The 23,406-nt window shown below is 27.9% G+C and overlaps 3 protein-coding genes across 4 annotated transcripts; 2 read left to right on the top strand and 1 right to left on the bottom strand.

The window, feature by feature from the left end:
- Positions 1–878: 878 nt before the first annotated feature.
- On the top strand, positions 879–7,205 carry LOC140676513 (uncharacterized). Its single transcript, XM_072911644.1, has 9 exons — positions 879–1,307; positions 1,466–2,676; positions 2,973–3,075; positions 5,174–5,358; positions 5,465–5,802; positions 5,862–6,186; positions 6,348–6,432; positions 6,532–6,661; positions 6,764–7,205. The coding sequence occupies exons 1-9, from the start codon at positions 1,087–1,089 to the stop codon at positions 6,788–6,790; spliced, it is 2,625 nt and encodes an 874-aa protein (XP_072767745.1). The 5' UTR covers positions 879–1,086; the 3' UTR covers positions 6,791–7,205.
- On the bottom strand, positions 7,028–10,209 carry LOC140676530 (uncharacterized). The gene is made up of 4 exons (XM_072911669.1): positions 9,599–10,209; positions 8,822–9,061; positions 8,568–8,732; positions 7,028–7,956 (listed from the first exon to the last, which is right to left on the bottom strand). Exons 1-4 carry the CDS (start codon positions 9,974–9,976, stop codon positions 7,543–7,545), a joined length of 1,197 nt encoding a protein of 398 aa, XP_072767770.1. The 5' UTR covers positions 9,977–10,209; the 3' UTR covers positions 7,028–7,542.
- Positions 10,210–15,535: 5,326 nt separating this feature from the next.
- Positions 15,536–23,342, top strand: LOC140676141 (uncharacterized). 2 transcript variants are annotated; one of them, XM_072910898.1, is made up of 11 exons: positions 15,536–15,843; positions 16,227–17,360; positions 17,964–18,241; positions 18,826–19,355; positions 19,511–19,773; positions 21,102–21,378; positions 21,568–21,699; positions 22,295–22,482; positions 22,654–22,797; positions 22,957–23,081; positions 23,236–23,342. In XM_072910898.1, the coding sequence occupies exons 2-11, from the start codon at positions 17,194–17,196 to the stop codon at positions 23,340–23,342; spliced, it is 2,211 nt and encodes a 736-aa protein (XP_072766999.1). In that variant the 5' UTR covers positions 15,536–15,843; positions 16,227–17,193. The 2 variants fall into 2 exon arrangements, with proteins under 2 accessions (XP_072766999.1, XP_072766989.1); XM_072910888.1 differs by lacking the exon at positions 15,536–15,843 and having other exon boundaries at positions 16,016–17,360.
- Positions 23,343–23,406: the final 64 nt, after the last annotated feature.

Genomic DNA, 23,406 nt, shown 5'->3' with positions numbered 1-23,406 from the left:
CCAACTTCAAGGTATCATTTCATGCTGACGCTCATTTTTCAAGCAAGTTCCGTCATAAAAATGACGAATTTGTATCTTTAGTTTTAGTTACGTGATTTCTTTTAATGCTGAAAATAAGTCAGCATAAAAAAGTGCTGACCATAAACAATAAGACCGAGCGCTCGAGAATAAGTGGAGATAAATGAATGAAGACATTCTGATGTGTGCTGTGTTCTCTTCGTTCACACGTGCTAAATGTGCATTGTATGTTTGTATGTATACATACATACATACATACGTCATACCTTTGCATCTACGCCCCTCCCTCACCTCAATAAAGAATGCTCGGTCTATAATTGTTCGTATGTGTGTGGTATCAATAATATCGGTAAAACTGATTTGGTACAATAATATTTATTTTGTTATTTTTGAGACAGCTAAATAAAAGATCTATAGTATTTTTGATAAAATATAATACACGAATGAGTTAAAAGTTAAAATATTCGTGTAATTGCAATCAAATTGTCGATAATGTCATCGTCCTTCAATTACCTCCGGGTCTACCAATGCAAATTAATGATTTTAGAGCCTATACACAATAGGAAAAAAATTAGGAATAGGAATTAAATATTAAAAATAAAAAAGGAAGCGATCTCTCTCTCTCTCGCTCTCTCTTTCTTATACCTAATATATATTGTTTATTTTTACCGGTGTAGGAGATAAAAAGATCTGCTCTTTTTAGCTGAACTAACTGCACTAATTCAAAATTTATCTTTCTCTTTCCAATGCGGAGGGAAACAGATAAACTCTGAATGAGTGTAGGCGGTTCAGCTAAAAAGAATAGCCTTCATACATGATTGACATGGTTGACATTATTTTATTCGATGATGTATAAAACTCTTGCATGCAGAGAGCTAAGCATCTAAATTTTTCATATCGATCAATATCCTTGATTTGTTTCATGCATTCAAATGAAAAGTTATTCAAGATATTTATAGAAATTTTGTAACGCTCTCAAAAGTACGTACATACATATATCATACATAAATACATACGTACCACACATACACACACACACACACATCGTTAACACTGTGAACAACAAAAATGGCGTATCGCGGTGTAAAGGGATCTGATCCATTTGTGTCAAAAACTTCGCGAAATGAACGTTTTGCGCAAATGTCAAAACAAGAACAAATTATTCAACAAAAAAAGTTGGAAATTCAAGCGAAAATGCAAGAGCAAAAAGCAAAAGAAGCCGTAGAATGCATGAAAAAATCAAATTCGTCAACTTCGACCACAACAATTAGTAAAGGCAGTACTCTAAAGTAAGTCTCTTTTGTAAAACGCGTCGTTATGTTATGTCAATTCGATCCCGATGAAGCTTATATAATTTTATTATTATTATATAATTTACTCGTTTAATATCTATATTAAGTAAGAAATTTAAGAAGCGGAATTCATCATTTATTTTGCATATTTATAGGGAGGAAGATGAAAAGTCTACCGCATCCCTTTCTATGAATGTATTTGCCAATGATGGTAGTTTTCTCGATCAATTTAAGAAAATAGCGAACAAAACAACTGGCAAACAAGAAATTCAGCAGGACAAAGTTGACGATAAAAGAAAAGACGAGAAAAGCTATGAAGCTCCTAGAGAAAGAGACAAAGAGAGAAAGCATGATAATGAAAAAAATAGAGATTGGGATAGTAGAAGAGATCGTAGGAGAAATGATTCACGTTGGGGAAGAAGTTTAGATAGAAAACATAGTTCCTCCTCGAGTCCATCGCCTACAAGGCGGAGATCGTCGCCTAGTCCTGAGACACGGCGTAGCTATAATCAATCACAGAATGGACAACGTGCACAATTTAATCAATTTCCAATTCAAAGTAATAATCATGCCTCTTCCATCCCATCTCTCATGTCTCAACCGGTGCAAATGCAAATGACAAATATACCGCCCCCAAATATAAGAAACTTGACACCGAGCGTTCCATCCGGGCATTTGCAGAGGATAGCAGTGTCGAAGAATTTTAACAATAATTACACAAATATAAATGATCATTCTAACAATGTTAGAATGCAAATTGCACCGCCGCATATTATACGTCCTGCTCTTCCTATCCAAAGCATTCCACCAAATACAAATGTTCCGCCACCAAACATGCAATTGTCCCAATCTATGCCAATATCTAATTTATCCTCGTCATCGAACGGACAACAGCACATTATACAAAGTCCACAACAATGCAACATACCACCCCCTTCGTGTAGCACTAACTTACAGCATCCAAATATTCCACCACCCAACATACCACCGCCGAATATTTTACCACCAATGTCGCAAATGCCACCGACTATGATACCTATTACAGGCTCACAAGCCATCGTTGTGACAGTACCAAGTGTAGCCAATGTTCCACCTCCAAATATGATAACATCCATGATAATGTCAGCGCCTCCACCAGTGCACACCGTTCCATCAACGATTAATTCGGTTCCACCACCAAACTTGAATATACCTCCACCAAATGTTCCACCTCCCGCTGTTATTTCTAATACAGCACCATCGCGCGGTCTTGTGTCTACTGGCTATGCTCTTTCTAATCAGGTACCTATCTCGGTGGGCCCTCCTAATATTCAAATACCACCGCCTGTGAGACCACCGACTAATCTACAAAGTTCCGAACAACAAGGTACGATATCACAATTGAGGAATATATTTTTCTTTTTTTTTTCTTTGCGTTGTATAGTAACATTATTTATAGGCATAAAAGATACTTTTTTTTCATCTCTTTTGTGCAGTTTTAATGTTGCGGATTGTTAGAAAGATTATTTGTTTATGAGATGCGGTATTTTTAAATGTAATTATGCAACTAATATTTTTTATTTCTATCTGAATCAATATAAGTATGATAAATGTATGTATATAAAATATAAAAAGCACGAATTGAGATATTATTATACAAAGTGTCTGACAAAAGGTTCTAAGTGTGTCTAGTAGAGGCTGAGCAGCTGGCACGCATCGTGGCTGACTGTGGAGATGAAATTGAACAAGAAGTGCGAGAGAAGAATGCCCAAGATCCTAAATTATGGTAACTACTGTCCTCACTGGTCCTTAGTAATTCCATTTCCTATTCCTAATTTATAATACAACATTAATACTTTTATAATATCTCTGGGACATTTTTTATTTTATAGGACATTGTACAAATCTTTATACAGTTCTTAACAATACTTTAGTAATACAGAAAGTTGAATACAACTTTTGTTAAATGTTTGCTTAATGTGAATTGTTGCAAATATATGTGCTTGCATTCCTAAATATCAATTAGAAATTTGTTTATTATAAAAACAAACACGCACGCACGCACATATTTCTAATTTTCATAGAGCAACCTACATAATATATTCTAGGTTTGATAAATTTGCCAATAATAAATGCATTCTCACATTGAATATATTCTTTCTTGCAATCGCGATAACGATATTACATATTTATATTTGATACACTTTTTTATGACTTAGTATAAAGAATTGTTTTTATTATAATAGAATTACTTAATGTACATATTCTGCTATAATTATAATATTTCATGTGTCCATAACAAAAACGTTGATATGTAAAACTAAATATAAAAAAATGTTACAAAAGATATAATCTTAGATCAATGCTTATATAATTATGTAAAAAAACTTGAGAGAGAAACAAAATATGTGATTGTTTATTCATTCAATTTTTGTATGTCCTGTATAAAATTTGTAGATATATATTTTATCTATTTATTACAGAGGCATTATATTCTTTCTTTTAGATTATGTATCAAGTATGCTGAATTTTTTTATTACTATCTCGTTTTCAACATTTTTGTTTAGCAAAAACATATATATTTAACTTAATATAGTACAAAATAAAAATAGTACAATGACATAAACAGTAGTAATGATATAAGAAGTTTTAAAGTAGCTAAAAAAAAAAAAAATATATATATATATATATATATATATATATATATATATTTATATATATATAATATTAATATATATATTATATATAATATTAATATATATATATATATATATATATATATATATATAATTATTATAAATATATATATATATATATATATATAAAAGATATATATATAAAAGATATTTGCACATCTAATAAATACTTAAGAACCTCACATGTCTATGCTTTATCATATCGTGAAATGCTTTACATTTTATAAGTTACAAATTTCATATAATATATAATGTAGCATTAATAAAAAAGAGATATTTATTTTCTTTTTATGTTAAGAAATTTTATTATACATCTCTCAAGTTATATTATAGCATATATATCTTTTGAAACATTACATATTTTTTTAATCTTTAGTTATTTCTTGTTTTTAGTATGTATGTGTATATATGTGTGTTGTGTGTCTATTGCACACATCTCGAAATAGTAGACACACTAAATGTATGATATGCTAAATATTATATCAATGCTTTCAATTTTCTTTAATCCAACTAAATTTTTGCATTATATATATTTTGCTATATTTTTATTTATAAATAAATCTAAAAACCATAATTATATATAATTATTGATATAAATAATGTTAGCAATTTTATTTAAAAATTTTACAAAATGTTATATAAATAATGCAACAATCACATCATTTCATCATATCCATATATATGTGTTTTATATATAGATTATAAATATAAAATATTACGTACATTATTACAGATACACTAGTATCCTGAGATAATAAAACATTGTTAGATACGTTTTACAATACATGATTTTTGCATTTTTTCAAAATTTCTCAATTAAGAATATGTGTATATTAATACATATATCATAATTAGTGCTAACGTTTGATACTGTATTTTGCATTTTTTTATGTATTAAGAAATACATATTTAATTAGAAATTAATGATAAATCGCGAATCTTTTATTAAACTCGAAATGAATGACAAATTTCGGCGAGTATCGTACTAATGGGATTCCAGTGTATCAGTGATTAGAAAGTATCAATCACAATTTCAATTAAATTCAATTATTATGACCAATTTATTTATATTATTTTTGTCTTTACACATATATATATTAACGCGTTACTCTTTTTTTTTTTTTATGAAAGTATTGTATCTAGGAATAAATGTTACTAGACAGCGTTTTAAGTATTATTTTAATCAAGGTTTCTGCACCAAAAGCAAAGTGCAGCGTATCTGCAGTACAGGGGATTGGTTTCAAAATTTCGTGCGGAGAAGCCAAAGGATAAGGATAAGAAGAATAGTGGCGCGGAACTTTATTGTCCCGAAGAAGCTCTCAGTGACAATGACGAGACGGATAAATTACAGAAATCACATACAATTTCACATGGCGAGTAAAATTTAAACCTCTCTGTAATGATTTGATTGATTTTACTTGATAAAACTTGATGATACTTGATAAAAATTTTATTTATATAATACGCTATTGATAGCAGATCAACCAAAGGATGATGTCAGAGAAGAACGGAAAAGAAAAAGACGTAGTCGTTGGGGCGATCCGGATACCAAGGTTCTTATTACAGAAACAAGTGTGTCTTCTAGTAATAGATCAAGTGCTGTACTTCCTCAACCTGGTATAGCTATACCAGGACAAATTGGGCAACCTGCTGTCATACTACCTTCCCCACCAAAGGCACAAGATATTAAATCAAAAAATCCAATGCTTACTAAGATTTCACGAAACGATCCTGCGCTTATCCATTATGCGAGACAGACATTTGGTACGCTCGATTTAAATGAAGAACAATGGAAGAAAGCAGAGGATCATTACAAGGTAGATTGTTGTCAGATTATTTTATACATACATACATTAATAAAATGAATATGTTTTAGATAAATCTTTTGTACCAAAATCTCTTAAGGAAAAGGGAAGAAGTGAAACGTTTGGAAGCACAAGGGAAACATAAATACGAATATGATAGCGATGAAGAGACAGAAGGTGGAACTTGGGAACACAAATTGAGATCTGCTGAAATGGAGGCGACGCAAATGTGGGCCGAGGAATTAACTGCACAAGCAGAAGGCAAACATCACATTGGTGATTTTCTACCACCAGACGAGCTAAAAAAATTTATGGAACAATATAATGCCGTAAAACAAGGGAAAGAGCCTGATTTAAGCGACTATAAAGAATTCAAGTTAAAAGAAGATAACATAGGTACATTATATACAAGAAACCTTTATTCATCTGTATGTGTGTTTATTCTCATTATTTATAAAACAATATAATTTAATAACATTTTAAATTTATTTAAATTAAATTATTTTAAATTAAATTAATATTGATTGATCTTATAACTATATTTTTTTACTTTATAGGATTTCAAATGTTACAAAAGCTTGGATGGAGCGAAGGACAAGGCTTAGGTAGTGAGGGTAGCGGTCGTATTGAACCAGTTAATAAGTAAAGTTTAGTTTTATACATAACATTATCATTATTAATGTTAATTTTGTCCTTGCTTGATTAAATGTTTTTAAACTCTTGATTAATGAATATTTCTAGAGCGACGAATAGACTCGATAGTGCAGGTTTAGGTTCTGAAAGACCAGATGGAGTATCTAGAGATGATGATGAATTTGATGCATATAGGAAACGGATGATGCTCGCATACAGATTTAGGCCTAATCCACTAGTAAGCATTGTTGTTATCATTGTTACAATAAATATTGGAAATGCTTGTGTTTCAGATTTTATATTTATTTATATTTAAATCGTTATGTATTTTCTTTTTCAGAATAATCCGAGAAGACCTTATTATTAAGAAAACTAAGAGATATAACTCTAAACACAAATATTCTTTTTATTACAGAACAGTGTAGAGTAGATTGCCTTTATTTTGTATATTTGATTGTATATTTCAATTTAAGATACATCTCTTAAAAAATTTTTGTTTTTCTCTACATGAAACAGTTTCGAAAATTGTTGACGTGTCAGAGCAAATTGCTTTGATGCATTTAAGTGAGAGATATATTAATGTAGAAAAATTTCTGAAGAAAAGTTTTATATTTATGCTCTTTTTTTCTTTTTTTCTTATATAAAAAAACGTGTATTTTCTTTTAGTTATTCGGTTTTTTGATGGATATATCATTGATTTGTCCTTTCACCATTATTTATACATAAGTGTAATTTTTCACGACCTGTTTACATGTACATTAAAAGTGATGGCGATACTTATATCTGATATCTTTGATTATAATGTCAAACTCCCAAAAGGAAAACAAGAATCCATAATTTTTGCAAATTACATTTATGCTATTATAAATAAAATTTCTTTAATAAAATATATTATTCTGATAAAGAATAGATTATATTTTTAATAGCAGGGATATTCTAGATCCTAAATTTAATACTTTTATTTTTTTCTTTGTCTCCGAGATTTCATCTTTCCTTTTCTCTAATAGTTTAGTGATTGAGAGTTTAACGTTTTTACAAAATCCTATATATTACACAATTTATAATAAAAAAATATGTATAATTATGTATATCTTTTATTTAATATATACAATTAAATATTTATATATAATTTTTGTCAACAAGATCTTTGAAAGTGCCCTTTATCATATTTCTATACAAGTTATCATTTTTTAATCTCTCTTCTAGTACACTTAGATTATATGCAAATCGCATATCATCATTAGAAGTAAATAAATGTAAGACGTAGAAAGCCATTCCTGCTGCGTATCTTCCGAATTTAACAAAATGTTGAAGTAATATTTCGTAAGGGAAGATTATATTAGAATCGTAACCGAATCTTTCGAGGAACTTGGATAATGTTTTATAATACTCGTTTATCAATTCATCATGATGTTTGCTTCTCATTTCCTGTGTACAGCAGCAAAAGAGTATGTAAACTATATCTAAAACAGGCGATGCGTAACGGCATACCTGGAGATCTATGAAACGAAAATCATATGGAACATTTTCCTCCTAAAATGAAATAATACTACTGCAAAAAATCTCAAGACACACTCGTTATATACTGAAATAACGTGAAAGTGAAAAACTTTATCGTACATTTTACAAAATATAGCTTTGATATATCTCATCGATGACAGAGACAGCATATAATATTTATAAAATATATATGAAATATTTATATAATTACTTAAATATTTTATCTTTATGATCTGTTCAATTTAAGATTGAAATATTTATCAAAATATTTCATAAATACTTTACCTTAAATTAAACAGATTAAAAATTCATAAATATCATAAATAGCAAATATTTAAGAAATATTACCATAAATATTACAAAATATTATTATAAAGATTTTTTTACTTACAAATATTATATAAAATATTTTATATAAGTATTTATAAGTAATATAATAAATAAATATAAATTATATTTAATCTAGATTTTTTAATAAGTCGAATACAGTTTTTATGATTTTTCTCTTAACTTTAAAATATTTAAAAAATAAATAGTAAAAATATTTATCATAAATATTATTACTATATATATATATATATATATATATATATATATATATATATATATATATATATCGAGAAAGAGAGAGAGAGATAAAATACCTGATCATATTTGAAGAGCATATTGTTGGTCCAAATGTCACCATGATTTACAACGGCGTAAGGTTCAGCGGCTTTTCCATCAGTTGCATAAAACATATTCTCTAGTCTATTATCTAAGAATTGTTGAACCCTTTCGGAATAATGTTTATCTTCATCTATTAAACCCTATATATATGTGACAAAGGAAAAAAGAAAATATGTAAGTAATAGGCGCGTCTTACAGTCTTAAAGTTTAACACAGTAAAAAATTATACTTTTATTATAATCTTGCCGAGGTTTTTGACTTCATCTGTATCTTTATAAGATTGTTGAAAAATAGGTTCTTTTATCTGCTTTAATTTGTCAAAGTCTGTTGGATTCATCAAACGCGTAATAAAGCTATACGCGTGAAATTCACCTAAGCACCGGAGTGCCAAAACAGCATGTGAATAATCCAAAATTTTCGAATTTTTCATTACAAATCCTTGCTGCGTTAAATTTTCTAACATTAGTACCTACAATAAATATTATGCTGATATTGAAACATTTTCAATTTCATTTTCTGTGATATAATATTTTTATAATATATAATTATATATAGTATTTAATTATATATTTATATCTTGATAATGAAGAAAAAATCTAGAGCATTTTATACATGTATATTGTCTAAAAAATCTATAAAAAATAGAAGTTACATAATTTTATGTAACAAAACTGATATATTAGAAATTATGTTACATATACATGCAATAATTTTAGTTTTAAATTTTTATAAATATATTTTGTAATATATTTAAAAGAAAAAAACTGTCTGACACACATACACATATACGTACAATCATTCTTTTTAAATATATTAAAACTCTTATAAAATAACTGCTATATCTCTGGATAAAAATAAGAAATACATATAAAATTTACATGTGATTATGTGATATTTGACTTTCTTTATGTATACATATGTTTCATTAGCATTAGCACCGACGAGATATAATATTATCTCGTCGGTAGCATTAGCGATTATTTAGCATATAGCAAACATTAATTACCTCTTTTCCGGGTTCATCATTAGCATAACATAAAGTAGGAAAGCGATAAACAATTTCACCATGTCCTTTTAAAGTTTTTTTGAAGATAGGTAATATTTCTTGATAAAATAATATTTCGCGTTGAAACATTATTTTCGTTATTTCACTAGATACAAACGAGTCGGGTGGTCGTGTAATTTTTAAAATAAGTTTGATATTCTTGGTTTCACCATTTTCTATGCCTTCGATTGTGACGTAATAAATAAGACCTACATAATTGTCAGTTTTGTTGGCACTTTCAGTTATATGAAATTTAGGTACTATTAACTTGGTGTTTTTTACGTACATTTGTAAATAATCATTTAATCGTTCATTTAAAGCAATTTGTTTGTCTGCCATCTCTCGTCTATATTTTCTTTAATATTTTTATTTTGCAAAAATGCGTGATTTAATATTATTATTTAATTTATTGCACCAGGATCAATAATATATTAATCTAAATAACTTCTTAAATTATTAAAATATAATGTAAAATTATTAAAATAAATATAAAATTATATAGATATTTCTATTTCTTCGCGATCACTTTTGTTAATGCAAACTCGATGATTACGAACGGCACTGATAAAATTGTCAAGTAACATCGCTTATATCACTTTTGCTTATATCGCATTTTTAGTTTTTAGCACATAAGCTCTGGTGTCATGCACGCTACAAAAATACACATTCACAAAATATGATAAGTCTCTCTTTCTCTAGTTGAATATTAAATCTCTGTAATCTATGTTTTATCGTCTCTCTCTCTTTCTCTCTCTCTCTCTCTCTCTCTCTCTCTCTCATAATTTTTTTTTTATTTATTTAAAGTATATAATTATAAACAAATGATTGAATTAATATACTTAATTATTACATTTGGCGTATATTTATACTCGTTGAAAAAGGTTGTTCAACTTTAACGTTACATATGCAACGAAATGTTTGTATATATAGCTTCCTGTTTATGTATATTGCTATATTGAAGTATTTTTACATCATAGGTCATAGAGAACATAGAGAAAGGAAGAAAAAGAGAGAGGAGTGAGGCGTGGCGAGATATTGACCACACCATTTCTCTAATTAAAGTGCCTTTATCCATTTTCAGTCGAATGGTATTTCTTGTGAAATTTTATTTTAGACAATTAGTTCTTTATATACCTCGTATAAAGATAAAAATGAAAAAAAATCTTTGTTATCTCTGATAGAGATTTTGTTATCTCAACAGAGATTTTGTTACCTTGATAAAAACTTCTAATCGAAAGATTCTAAACATCTTTTTAAACAATTTAATTTATAAATTTTATGCGACAAATTAACATATCGAGTAATTATTTTAATTATATGTACATAACAATTAAAATAATAAAAAAGAGAAAATTATGACAATTGTGCGTGAAATGTATATATTAAATATATTAATAAATTATATATATATATATATATATATATATATATATATATATGTATATAATATATATTCATTTTATATATACATATTTAATATATACATACATATAGTATGTATGTACAGGGTATATCATAATTATTAGATATCATTTTAAAGGCGGATTCCTTGATTAATTTGAAGGTAATTTTTTAATTTTTTTCTCAGCGTAAATGTGAAGAGAGTTGATAATTTTTTACGAATTTTTAACATTATATATCTTTATAATTAAGCATTTAATGAAAATTTTATTAAAGTAAACTTTATCTGAAATTAACTAAAGAATATAATTATATGATAATCTTTTAACTTCACAAAGATTAGTTTGCGAAAAACCTTTCCTTTTCAATCATTTATAACTCGAAAATTATTGATGCCTCAACATTTTCACTCAAGAGAAATCATCTCCAAATTAGCCAAAGAATCCGCCTTTAAAAGGATGTATGGTAACAGTACACGCTATACACACACATATATATATATATATATATATATACTTCTTATAAAAGTTAGAGAAACATCTACTTTTTCTTTAAAAAATAGGCAAAATTTAATCTAAAAGAAGAGTTTTAAAGCTTAAAGTCTTTATTTTTCAAGTCACTATTATTTTTGCATTTCTGTGAGTTTGGTAATTTTACATAAAGAAAACTACGAGCTGAACAGATTGGGAATTTTTTTCTCGCTTTGTAAACTTATCATGTGGCTAAAAAAAATCTGTGAAAATTATCGACTTCCTAATGAATTATTAAATTCAATGAAATGGTCACACAAAAAATCTAAGAAACATTTTAAACAAACGATTTTATAAGGATTAAATAGATAAGGAAAACTTTAAGCTTTTATATAGAATTATTAATTTAATAATTCAGTAACAAAAAATCTAAGAAATATTTTAACCAAACGATTTTATAGGGATTAAATAGAAAATGAGCATTTTAACTTTGATTATTCATAACTCCGTTAAAAATCAGTGTATTACAATTTAAAAAAATAGATTCTTAAAACTGAAACTTTTCTCTATCGAATGGTATAATTGCCAATTTTTTTTTTAAACATGTAGACGTGATGACAAATCGAAGTAACGTAAAAATTTACGATTCATCTCTGTTTTATCTTGGAAAATAAAATTCAATTAATATTAAAAAAAAAGTTATTGCATTAACTACCTTTACTAACAATAAGTGTCAGCAACAATCAGTGGTGTCAGGAACAAAAAAAATTTATTTTTTATTTTTTTTGTATTAAATTAAGCAATTTTACAATGTCTTGTACGTTTGCTCCATAAAATCATAATTATTACTACATGAAAAAAAATCTCACAACTATACGGTAAATATTTTTCAAATTTAGGATACTTAAAAGTATAAAAAAACGCGAAAAAAATTTTTTATTATTGTTTTACACAATTTTTTGAGTGAACAAAATAGGAAAGAGAAAAATGATTAATTTTTGCGTTATTTTCATTAATTTACATCATGTCTACATGTTTAAACAAAAATTGACAATTATACCATTTGATAGAGAAAAAGTTTAGTTTTAAGAATTTGTTTTTTCCAATTGCGTTACGATAATTTTTAACGGAGTTATTAAGTAATCAAAATCAAAATGTTCGTTTTTTTATTTAATCCGCAATAATGAAAGTAATACAAAATTTTACAAACATTTTAAACATATTAGAAAGAACATATTAGAAAGTCGAGAACTTTTGCAGATTTTTTGGGTATGTAATAAGTTCCATAAAGTAAGAAGAAAATTTATCATTTTGTTCAGCCTATATTTTTTCATATATAAAATTACTAAACTCATAAAAACGCAAAAATAATAGCTTTTAAGTTTTAAAATTCTTTTTTTAGATTTAAATTTTAGTAATTTTTAATGAAGTTACAGTTGGCTAAATCTCATTTTTTTTTTAATTAGATGTTGCTCTAATTTTCGTAAAGAATGTGTATGTGTGTGTCTGTGTGTGTGTGTGTGCGTGTGTGTGTGTGTAAATCTATTAACACACATCACAAAATAAAATTAAAAAAGATTAATTAAATAAGAGAAAATTTTAATAGGAAAAAAATTTGTATATTTTAGCAACTGTACTTCTATATACACAGTGACCCTATACAATTTACGAACTTACCAACTTGTACTAGCTTGTACTTACGTAATCATGACTTTCATACGTTGCACTTTCATTTTCGAAAGCGTGATGTAATCACTATTTAGATAGAAGAATCCAATGAAATCTAAATTATTGTCACAAAAATATATTATTGAATTTTGGAAAGTTCCAAAGTATTATGAAAGGTAAAGAAAATCGTATAGACTTGTTAACTTGATATTGTTGGGAATATTACATACGAATATATATGAAATTTTAGTGATTATGTCACAAAGTAATTTCTTTTTGCAGTGTTTTGATTAATGAGACATTTACATGATCGACGGATGATCATGACAACATTTGCATTTTTCAAATATGAGCTGATTTGCAAGAGTGTATTTTCATCGATCTTGGTTGCACAACGAGAGATCGAGGGTATATACATAATAATCTGGGAGATTGTATCATAGCGGGTTCGGATATTTCAAGGCAAGATATAACCATTCTCCGACAGAGAGTCGTAATTCGTGATTCGGCCTTACTCCAGTATCCTCGGTATTGCAAACGAACAAACTTTGCTCGCAGCTGTCTCGTTGTCTTGCTCTCGCTCTCTCGCCTTTTATAATCCTTTCAAAGCACAAATAAACGACGCAATGAATCAGTGAGATCGATCGTTAATAGACAATCACTCCAGACAGTACATGATATTTATGATAAATATTCTAAATATATATATATATATATATATATATATATATATATATATATATATATATATATATATATATATATATATATATATATATATTATATACGCACATTAAGAGAAAAAAAAATGTAAAACTGTCTTTTAATGCATATTTACTAAAATATAGATTAAATAATTTAATTAATATTTATGGTAAGTAAAAAAATAGATATTTTAGTATTAAAAAATATATATTTTGTAAATATTTCTCAAACATTTACTAATATATTTTATCATAAATCTTTATGATCTGTTCAATCTAAGATTATAAAAATATTTATGAGATACTTTAATAAGTATTTATAAAATATTCAAATAATTATTATAAATATTTCGTATATTTTTTATAAATATTGTGTGCTATATCTGAGACAATACCAAACTCTTATGTACTGTGTTATCTCTAATGTTTTTTCTTATTTATTCTTGTTTGTCTTTTTCTCTACCATGTATTATTCTTCGTAATATATTCGATTCATTTTAGCACTACATACTTCTTTGTTTCCTTTACTTTCCCTCGTTATCTTTACCTTGTAGCGCACGATCTTCAGGATTCCGATACATTCGACACGCATTGTTGATCACGGTGAGATGGGCATCATTTATTAGTTACGGAAAAAATTCTTATGTAATTTTTAACTTGCATTAGATACTCTCACACGACTAATTGACTCATCGTCTCTACATTGTAAATTTAGATCATAGTGCTCGATACAGAATGACTGTGTAATATCTTTCTAACATAAGCCACCACGACATTGTATTTTATTATATTATTATTGATGATATATTTTCGAATTTTATGAAAATTTATAACTTGTGAACGATTCTTATACAATACGAATTACAAGTTAAAAGAGAACAATGTTCGTGAGAAAATTGTGTTAAAATTGACAATCCAATTTTTCAATTTTACTTTGCGGAAAGAAGAGAGATTGCGTTTTAAATTTTCTTTTAAAAAGTACAATTTTTATATCGAATCGAATTCTGCACATTTAGTATATTTCGGTTCTGATTTTTCAAAGTATACAACAAATTGAAAATTGTTTTCTTTGCTGTATATTGTATACCTAGATATAACACACGATATTTCTGATAAATATTTTTATTATTTATTTTTTCGAAATATTATATAAATATTTTATATACATTAATAGAAAAATATCATAAAAACTCTATATTTTTAATAATATGTCAAATACAGTTTTTATAATACTTTATATATATTATATGATATATCAATCATATAATATATATAAAATATTATAAAAACTGTATTTGACATATTATTAAAAATATAGATAAAACATTTTATATAATATTTATGGTAAATAAAAAAATAAATGTTTGTAGTAATATTTTGTAAATATTTCTCAAATGTTTGCTGGGATATTTACGATGAATTTATGAAATATTTTAATAAATATTTAAAATATTCAAATAATTATTATAAATATTTCCCACATATTTTATAAATATTGTGTGCTCTCTGGGAAATAATAACTATATACGTTTCTTGTAAAAGTTCCAAGAATACGACGTTGAATATAATCGATGAAAAGGAATCTGAAGCATTTTATATTTCCTGAATGAAACTTTATAATCGGATCAAGACAGTCGCCTTTCATTGGACTAGCACTCTCTCGGTTTCCTTTCTGCAAAGGTTCTCGTCGCAACTCGTTGCACACGGCAGTACCAGGCAGTACGGAAAAGGTTCCCGATTCCTGGCGGTACCCCACCCTTTCACTACCTTTATCGCCACCTGTATGGGTCGACCGAGAATGGGACCAGGACCGCAGGCTGATACGAGAGTTGAAAAAGGAACCGAGAGTGAGAGTCCAAGTCAGGAGGGAAAGGATTCCGCGCGAGAGGCTGTCGCGATTGTCGAGTGCGCTCGCGCTCGCGTTCGCGCTGCCGTTTGAGCGCGGGCACACTTGGATGTGAAAGTAAGTCTGTCTTATACAGTTGACCGAAACTGTACCCGCGTTCTCGTCGGTTATCCGCGATTGACGTGCCATGCCGTAACATATTTCGTCCGATCGTGGGATACACGTATCTATATGACTACAATCGAGCAATTCTACAACGTTCACTGTCTATACGTTCGGTAAAAAGGAATAAAAGAAAAAAAAAAAAAAGAAATCGGTGTTGATTACTTCGCGCCCGTCGATCTACGTGCGAAGCTAACTCATCGCGACACATGCAATATTTCACAATCGTGAGATGCAGTCAACTTTCTTTACATTTATCCGTTACTTTCATTTATAATCAATTTGAACGACAAATTACTCGTCAATTGTACTTTTCACTTTGTTCACATTTTTTCAAGAATTTGATCAACGGTACGTGCAATGTTGGCAATTTAAATTTTGAAAAGAAGAAAAAGAAGGACGTAAAAGCAGAAGGAAAAAATGGAAGATAAAAAGCAGTAACGCCCAACAAGTGAGAGATGTACGACATTTTATATGCGGGTGGAGCAATTATTGCTTCAATTGGATAATAAAAAGAAAAAAAAAAAAAGAAAATTAGCCAAATCTATGAAACAAAACTTTCAAGCAAATTGGACGTCTTTTCTCGTGTACAAATGGCCTGAAAAGTGTTGTTTGATATATGTGTGTTTTTTCAACCGTATAAAGTTTTCTGTCTTTGACAGAAGAGTGTGTGAAAATGCACGCGAGTAATATCCTTCCGTTCGGCGAACATAGGAACTAGAACTTTTTGATTAAACTTCTGGACAAGTGTGTGACTGATGTCCACGCAGATGTAACAATTGAAATATTTTGCGTGAATTTTTGAGTGAAAACTATCTTGACTGTGTGATGCATTGATACGTCTTTTCAAGATGTTGTTTTATACATTTATCAAGTTGCATATGAGTTTATACGGAAAAGTTTAGGATATTTATATTAATTGTATTTCTTGTTTGTACAGCGTAAATGTGCAGACGAGTAAAATTTGCGATATAAATAAATCTTAATGACATTTTTACTTACGTTAACGACAAATTATGTGACAAGTCAAAGTGGTTGCTTATAAATAATCAATATAAAAGAGAGAAGAAACAAAGTGAGTGTGTACATTATTATAAAAAAAGAAAACCTAAGCGCTAAGTCGCGCATACATCATCTGTTTATCAGATTTTCAACAAATGGACTTATTTATAGAGATTGGACTTTTTCGTACATACACTTACATATATCTCTGTTGTATGTAACTGTGTGTTTACATCTTCAAATGTAATTATTTGATCAAGATTTTTTTTCGTCGACACTTAGAGTCCGCAAGACTTTGTAATTATGAGACAAACGGTGCTCGTTATCGTGTGTTGCTTTTTGGGCTTTGTCTTAGCGGGAAGTCCTAGATTACCACGAACATCCGCTGATCAGCGTAGCACCCGTAGTGCAAGCCATAATAGCACCGGCGCTACGCTACAGTCGTCTTCTCGCAATGTACAACGAAATAGGTGAGAGATTGCATTGGTATTCTGATTTTTTGCTTTTTTATGCCTTAATGAATGTTTCTTCTTATTTTGATATTCATAAAGCAACCTGAAAGAGATAAAAATTTCTTGGGAGAACTGACAATTTTAAACTGTGCTCGTTACGTAAATTAGTCGATCATACTTTCAAAACTTTTGCCGATACCGCTCACGGAACTTTCCACTTACAATTACTAGTTTGCGAAAGCGTTTCACACAATATTATCTTTATGTCAACGACATTAAATGTGTGATGTATCGCCTGGTAGGACAATTAAGAGTCGATGGCAAATATTTGATTCGAGCTCTTTTTTTACTCACAATCAGTTTAAAATCAAGAAGAAAGAGAGAAAGGAGGAAAATTAATACATAAATAAATGGCCAATGATAAAATAATAACAATTATTAATGAAAAAATTAACAAAGTATTCACTTATTATATGATCGCTATACAAAAAAAACATAAAAGTTGTAAACGATTGATTCCATCAATGGAGACTCCCTCACTGTTTTAATAAATGAATATATAATATACTCTGTAGTTTAAAGTAAATAATACAATTAAACAATGAATATTGTTTGTTTTAGAGAACAATACCTTTTCAACGTCTTCGAAGTAATAGTATCAACTTTAGAATCCAAGTTACAGCGAATTGAGAATTTAGACAAAGCAGTGGAACATTTGATGAGAAGAGTAGAAGCTTTAGATTCGCGCGTAAACGATAATATCGATAAAACAGATGCGGTTATTACTAAATTGAAAACAATAGATCTGAAACTTTTCAATGCATATCCTATTATGTCAACGGAATCTATTCATTCAACGAGAATTATTGAAAATAAAAGCGGAGACCATACCGAGGACAGTAAGTGTGTGCGATTTCACTTTAACTTCACATTCACTTTAACGAGGCTAATTATTATACTTTGATATTTAGATAATTTTGATTTCTTTCATTATCCAGACGCTCTTTATGATAAATATTCATATGTACTATTTATTTTATTTTAATATTAATATTTTATATACATTAAAAAGAAAAAATCATAAAAATTGTATATATTTGACATATTATTATTAAAATATAAATTAAATATTCTATAATATTTATGGTAAGTAAAAAAATAAATATTTGTAATAATATTTTGTAAATATTTTTTTTAATATTTAATATTTAATATTTTTTAAATACATATTTGCTGGGATATTTATGATAAATCTTTAGTCTGTTCAATTTAAGATTACAAAAATAGTTGTGAAATATTTATGGAATATTTTGATAAATATTTATAAAATATTTAAATATAATTATTATAAATATCTTGTATTTATTTTATAAATATTGCATGCTGTTTTGATACATACAAGAAAGAGACTATATTTGAAATTATATATTATCAAATTCAAAACTCGAAACCAATTATTATATTATTATGTATAATATTGTAGGTCCACTGATACACATAATTCATGATCAAAACCATCGGAATCCTGAAACGCTTGGCGAAAAATTAGTTTCCTTGGATCAGAAAGTTTCTGATATCGACCATAAGCTTGTTAATCTTAAGAATCAGCTTGACAACAATTTTTTACAAAATGATGATATAAATGCTGAAGCGAGTGAGAAAAAACCAGTCAGTATGAGTGTCATCGAAATCACTAAGGCTATGAGTAACGAAGTAATGAATCATATGACGATCGAAATTGAGAATCTTAGACAAGCGACAAGTAGTATGGATCGAAAGCTTCAATTCCACATGAATTTGGTATCGGATAATCTTGGAACGCTATATAATATGATTACTGATGTGCACGAAGCTATTGTCGAAAAAAATTACGGAAATGATCGACAAATTAATCTTAATTTAACAACGACCGAAGCAAGCCCAACCAAGCAAAGTAAAATTGACCGTCTCGTCGAACAAATGCACCCAATGCTTACTGTTTCTGAAAAAATGGATCAAGTTTGGAATGTAGTGGTAAGTTTTGAATGAAAAAATATGTACCATAATTAAGCCAATTTGGTGGCACAGTGTACAAATTGTAATATATAGTACGTAAATAAAATACACATATTTCGATCAACTTTGTGCACGATGATTAATGTTAACAACGTGGATATATAATATTTTAGATGGGGACTAAGAGTTCAGTGGATGACTTGCTGCCAAAATCCGACAAATTACTTACTCAGACACAAAGGCAGGAGAGGGCAATTAGCGAAATTCATGCAGATTTAAGATCAAAAACGAATAAAATTATTGAGAATCTGGAGGGCGTCGAGAGCCGCTTAAGGAAGCAAGAAGACGATGTGGCCACTTTAGCGCAACGTCCAATTCCGGCTGAATTGTTACTGGATCCAACAATTGATCGGCTCGTTGAATATGACCCAAGCAGGTAAAAATTCCAGTTTTAAACTTAAACATTATAATAAACATATTGTCATAAGGAGGATTTAGTAATAAACAATATTAGATAATAATATAATAATTAATATTTACGTTACAAAATAATGATTTTAAATTATAAAATTTTATTAAAATATTATTTTATAAAATAATGATGAGAAATTTATGACACACAATTTGGCGTAAAAATTTCTTTTCTGTTCGTTAAAAGTAATATTTTCTAAGAAACATAACATCTCAGACAGCATACAATATTTATAAAAAATATATATGAAATATTTGTTATAATTATTTAAATATTTTATAAATATATTATCAAAATATTTCATAAATATTTTTGTAATTTTAGATTAAATAAGTCATAAAATTTATCATAAATATCTCAATAAATATTTGAGAAATATTTATAAAATATTATTTAATATACTGAATACAGTTTCTATAATTTTTTTCTTTTAATGTATATAAAATATGTATAAAAAATTAATATAATATTTTAAAAATATATATAACTCATATAGCATATGTTTCTAAAAGATGTTTTATAAGTCGTCCTTTAAATAACTTTATGATCTTTTTATGCTCCTTTACAGCACAAAATAATGCTAAAATATTTCATGAATATTTCAATATTACAAATATTGCAGCAATAGTGTGCAAATATTATAAATTTAATATTTTATTTTAGATATTGCAAAATATTAATGCTATATATTATTATAATGCAATCATATATCTTTCCCTTGTTCTTTCGCTTATCGCTATGTGACTACTACTATATCTGTGTTATCTATTCCGCATTCAAGTTTTTTCATGAAAGTATCTAAAGCCTGCAAACACACCTAGTAACGTTAAATATATTTTTCTATCAGTTTAATTTCTGATACAATCCTATCACAGAGAATTCAGATATGGAACTAATGGTTTCATAAATAAGTATTATGCAAATAAGAAATAAATATATTCCGCAATATCTTGTAAAATAGTATTCACATTGCAGAAATATACATGCAATACGATTTGAAATATATTAGCATCATTACAGAAATGTTGCATAATATAATTTAGGAGCGAACATATATCTACATTGTGGCAAGCTTTCAGAAATTTTTCATGCAATATTTCAATCTTGTAAAACAATATTCCCGCAATATTCCATCAATATATCATGCTGTAGGAGAGCTGTTATTATTAAATATTTTAATAAATAATAAAAATATTTATCATAAAAAATATCGCGTGCTGTCTGAAATCTTGTATAATGTTACGTAGGTATATACATATACAGTAAATAATTCTTACATCATTTATTCCAAGATACATCAGCGTAACCGAAGATTTTGCAACGGAAATGCCTACAACATCTATGTTACCTACCGCTGCACCGCCTTTGTCAACTACAACATCAATCTCATCTGTTGCTCCACCTTCGAACAATCCTACTAATTCTACGACACCTATGACGGCAACATCTTCAAATACTAGACCAAATAATAGAAATCGAGGAGTTATATTTCCGAGCGTTAAGAATAAACCGAGTGTTGCAAATTCTACCTTTACAAGCGATGTCTTAATCAATTATAAGGATATCAAGGTATTTTAATTCACTATGCATACACAGCTGATTCTTTACTCAAGTCATGCATTTTCAGTCAATAAAACGTATGATTTGCATGAGAAAGAGATTTACAAAGAATTTCGCTATTAAAAATTAGTATATTATTAAAGATATTGGAGCTTTTAATTTTTTGTCATTATTTTCTGATATATTGTTGATTTTTAGGGTTATTCTTGCGTGGATTTATTAAACGGAGGTATGAAAGACAGCGGAGTTTACTACTTGCAAATACGCGGTACGACATATTGGTTCCTCAAGGTTTATTGCGAACAGGAAATTGCTGATGGTGGTTGGACAGTAAGTTTATTGCATGATATGGTATACGATTAAATATAAAATTGCGACATTAAATTGTATAACAAAATTTTTGAATTTTTAAATTACGTCATTTATCGAGAAATCGAGACGTATCCAATGAGGTGGAGAACGTGCAATCTCTCGACAATCGATAATAAATCGAGACTAAGATACGCGCGAAGATCAAGAATAAGATGCTCACATGTATTCTTGATTTATATTACATATCTTAAACTCATATTTATATATGATAAATATTACTTATATTTTTTTATAGAAATATAAACATTTTACATATATTTTATATACACATTAAAAGAAAAAAATCATAAAAACTTCGATTCGACATATTATTGAAATATAGATTAAATATATATTTATAATAAATAAAAAAATAAATATTTGTAGTAATATTTTTGTAAATATTTCTCAAATATTTACTAGGATATTTATGATAAAATTTTATGATGTAATTCAATCTAAAATTATAAAAATACTTACAAAATATTTTGATAAATATTTATAAAATATTCAAATAACTTTTATAAAATTATGTCCTTTCTGGATATGCGATAAAAATTATTTTAATTTGAAGGTTATTCAAAGAAGGGATGATTTTGGAGAACCAAGAGAAAATTTTAATAGAGATTGGGGAGATTATAAAAATGGATTTGGAGATCCCGCTAAGGAATTTTGGCTGGGCAATGAAAACATATACATGTTAACAAATAATGAAGATTACATACTTAGAGTTGAACTTGAAGACTTCGAAGGTAACAAAAGGTATACACATAAATTGTAGATTGATTATAATAATTTGAGAATTTTTTACAACTGCTGAAGAGAATGCTAATGCTAATAATTTTACAATTTGCAATTTGTGCAAATAATATAAATAATGAAATCGATCAAATATATATTACACAATTGTAATTTATTAATTTTCTATTATAGATATGCTCAATATTCACATTTTAAGATTTATTCAGAGGGAGAGTATTATAAATTAGAGATAGATGGATATGAAGGAAATGCTGGAGATTCGTTAAATGATCCTTGGTATGGATCAAACAATAGCCCATTCTCCACATACAATAGGTAAGTAACACACACACACACACACACGCACAAATATATATGTGTAACACATTTATTATATAATGAAACACATTTTTATATTTTACACATTATTATAACGATGCAAGATATAATTTGTCGCAAAAAATGCATTAAATTTAAATATATTTATTATTTTAGGGATAACGATAGATCATCTTTGAATTGCGCTTCGATGCTTAAAGGTGGTTGGTGGTGGAAATCTTGTGGACGTGGCTTGAATGGTCTTTATTTAAACGATCCGCAAGATCTTACTGCACGACAAGGTATGTTATAATTTCTTAAGCCCAACATAATTAAATAAAATTTTATACTGGATTAATTAATAATGGAGATAATAAATAGGGATTATAAATAATAAAAATCAAAATTAAATTCTTTTCTTAATATTAGCAAATAACAACCATGTTATTTCCAAAGGTATTGTATGGTTCCGCTGGAGAGGTTGGGATTATACTTTAAAGCGTGCATCCATGATGATTAAACCAAAAGGTCCAACAACAACAACGACAACAATAACGATATAAACATTAGAACATGTGTAAGCTTTAGAACAATAACTTGATCGAAATTTCTTGCAATCATTAAATA

This window comes from Anoplolepis gracilipes, chromosome 1 (genome assembly GCF_047496725.1).
Source record: "Anoplolepis gracilipes chromosome 1, ASM4749672v1, whole genome shotgun sequence".
In the NCBI taxonomy this organism is placed as follows: domain Eukaryota; kingdom Metazoa; phylum Arthropoda; class Insecta; order Hymenoptera; family Formicidae; genus Anoplolepis; species Anoplolepis gracilipes.
Note: the sequence above shows the minus strand (reverse complement) of the source record. Positions and strands in the feature narration are given on the sequence as shown.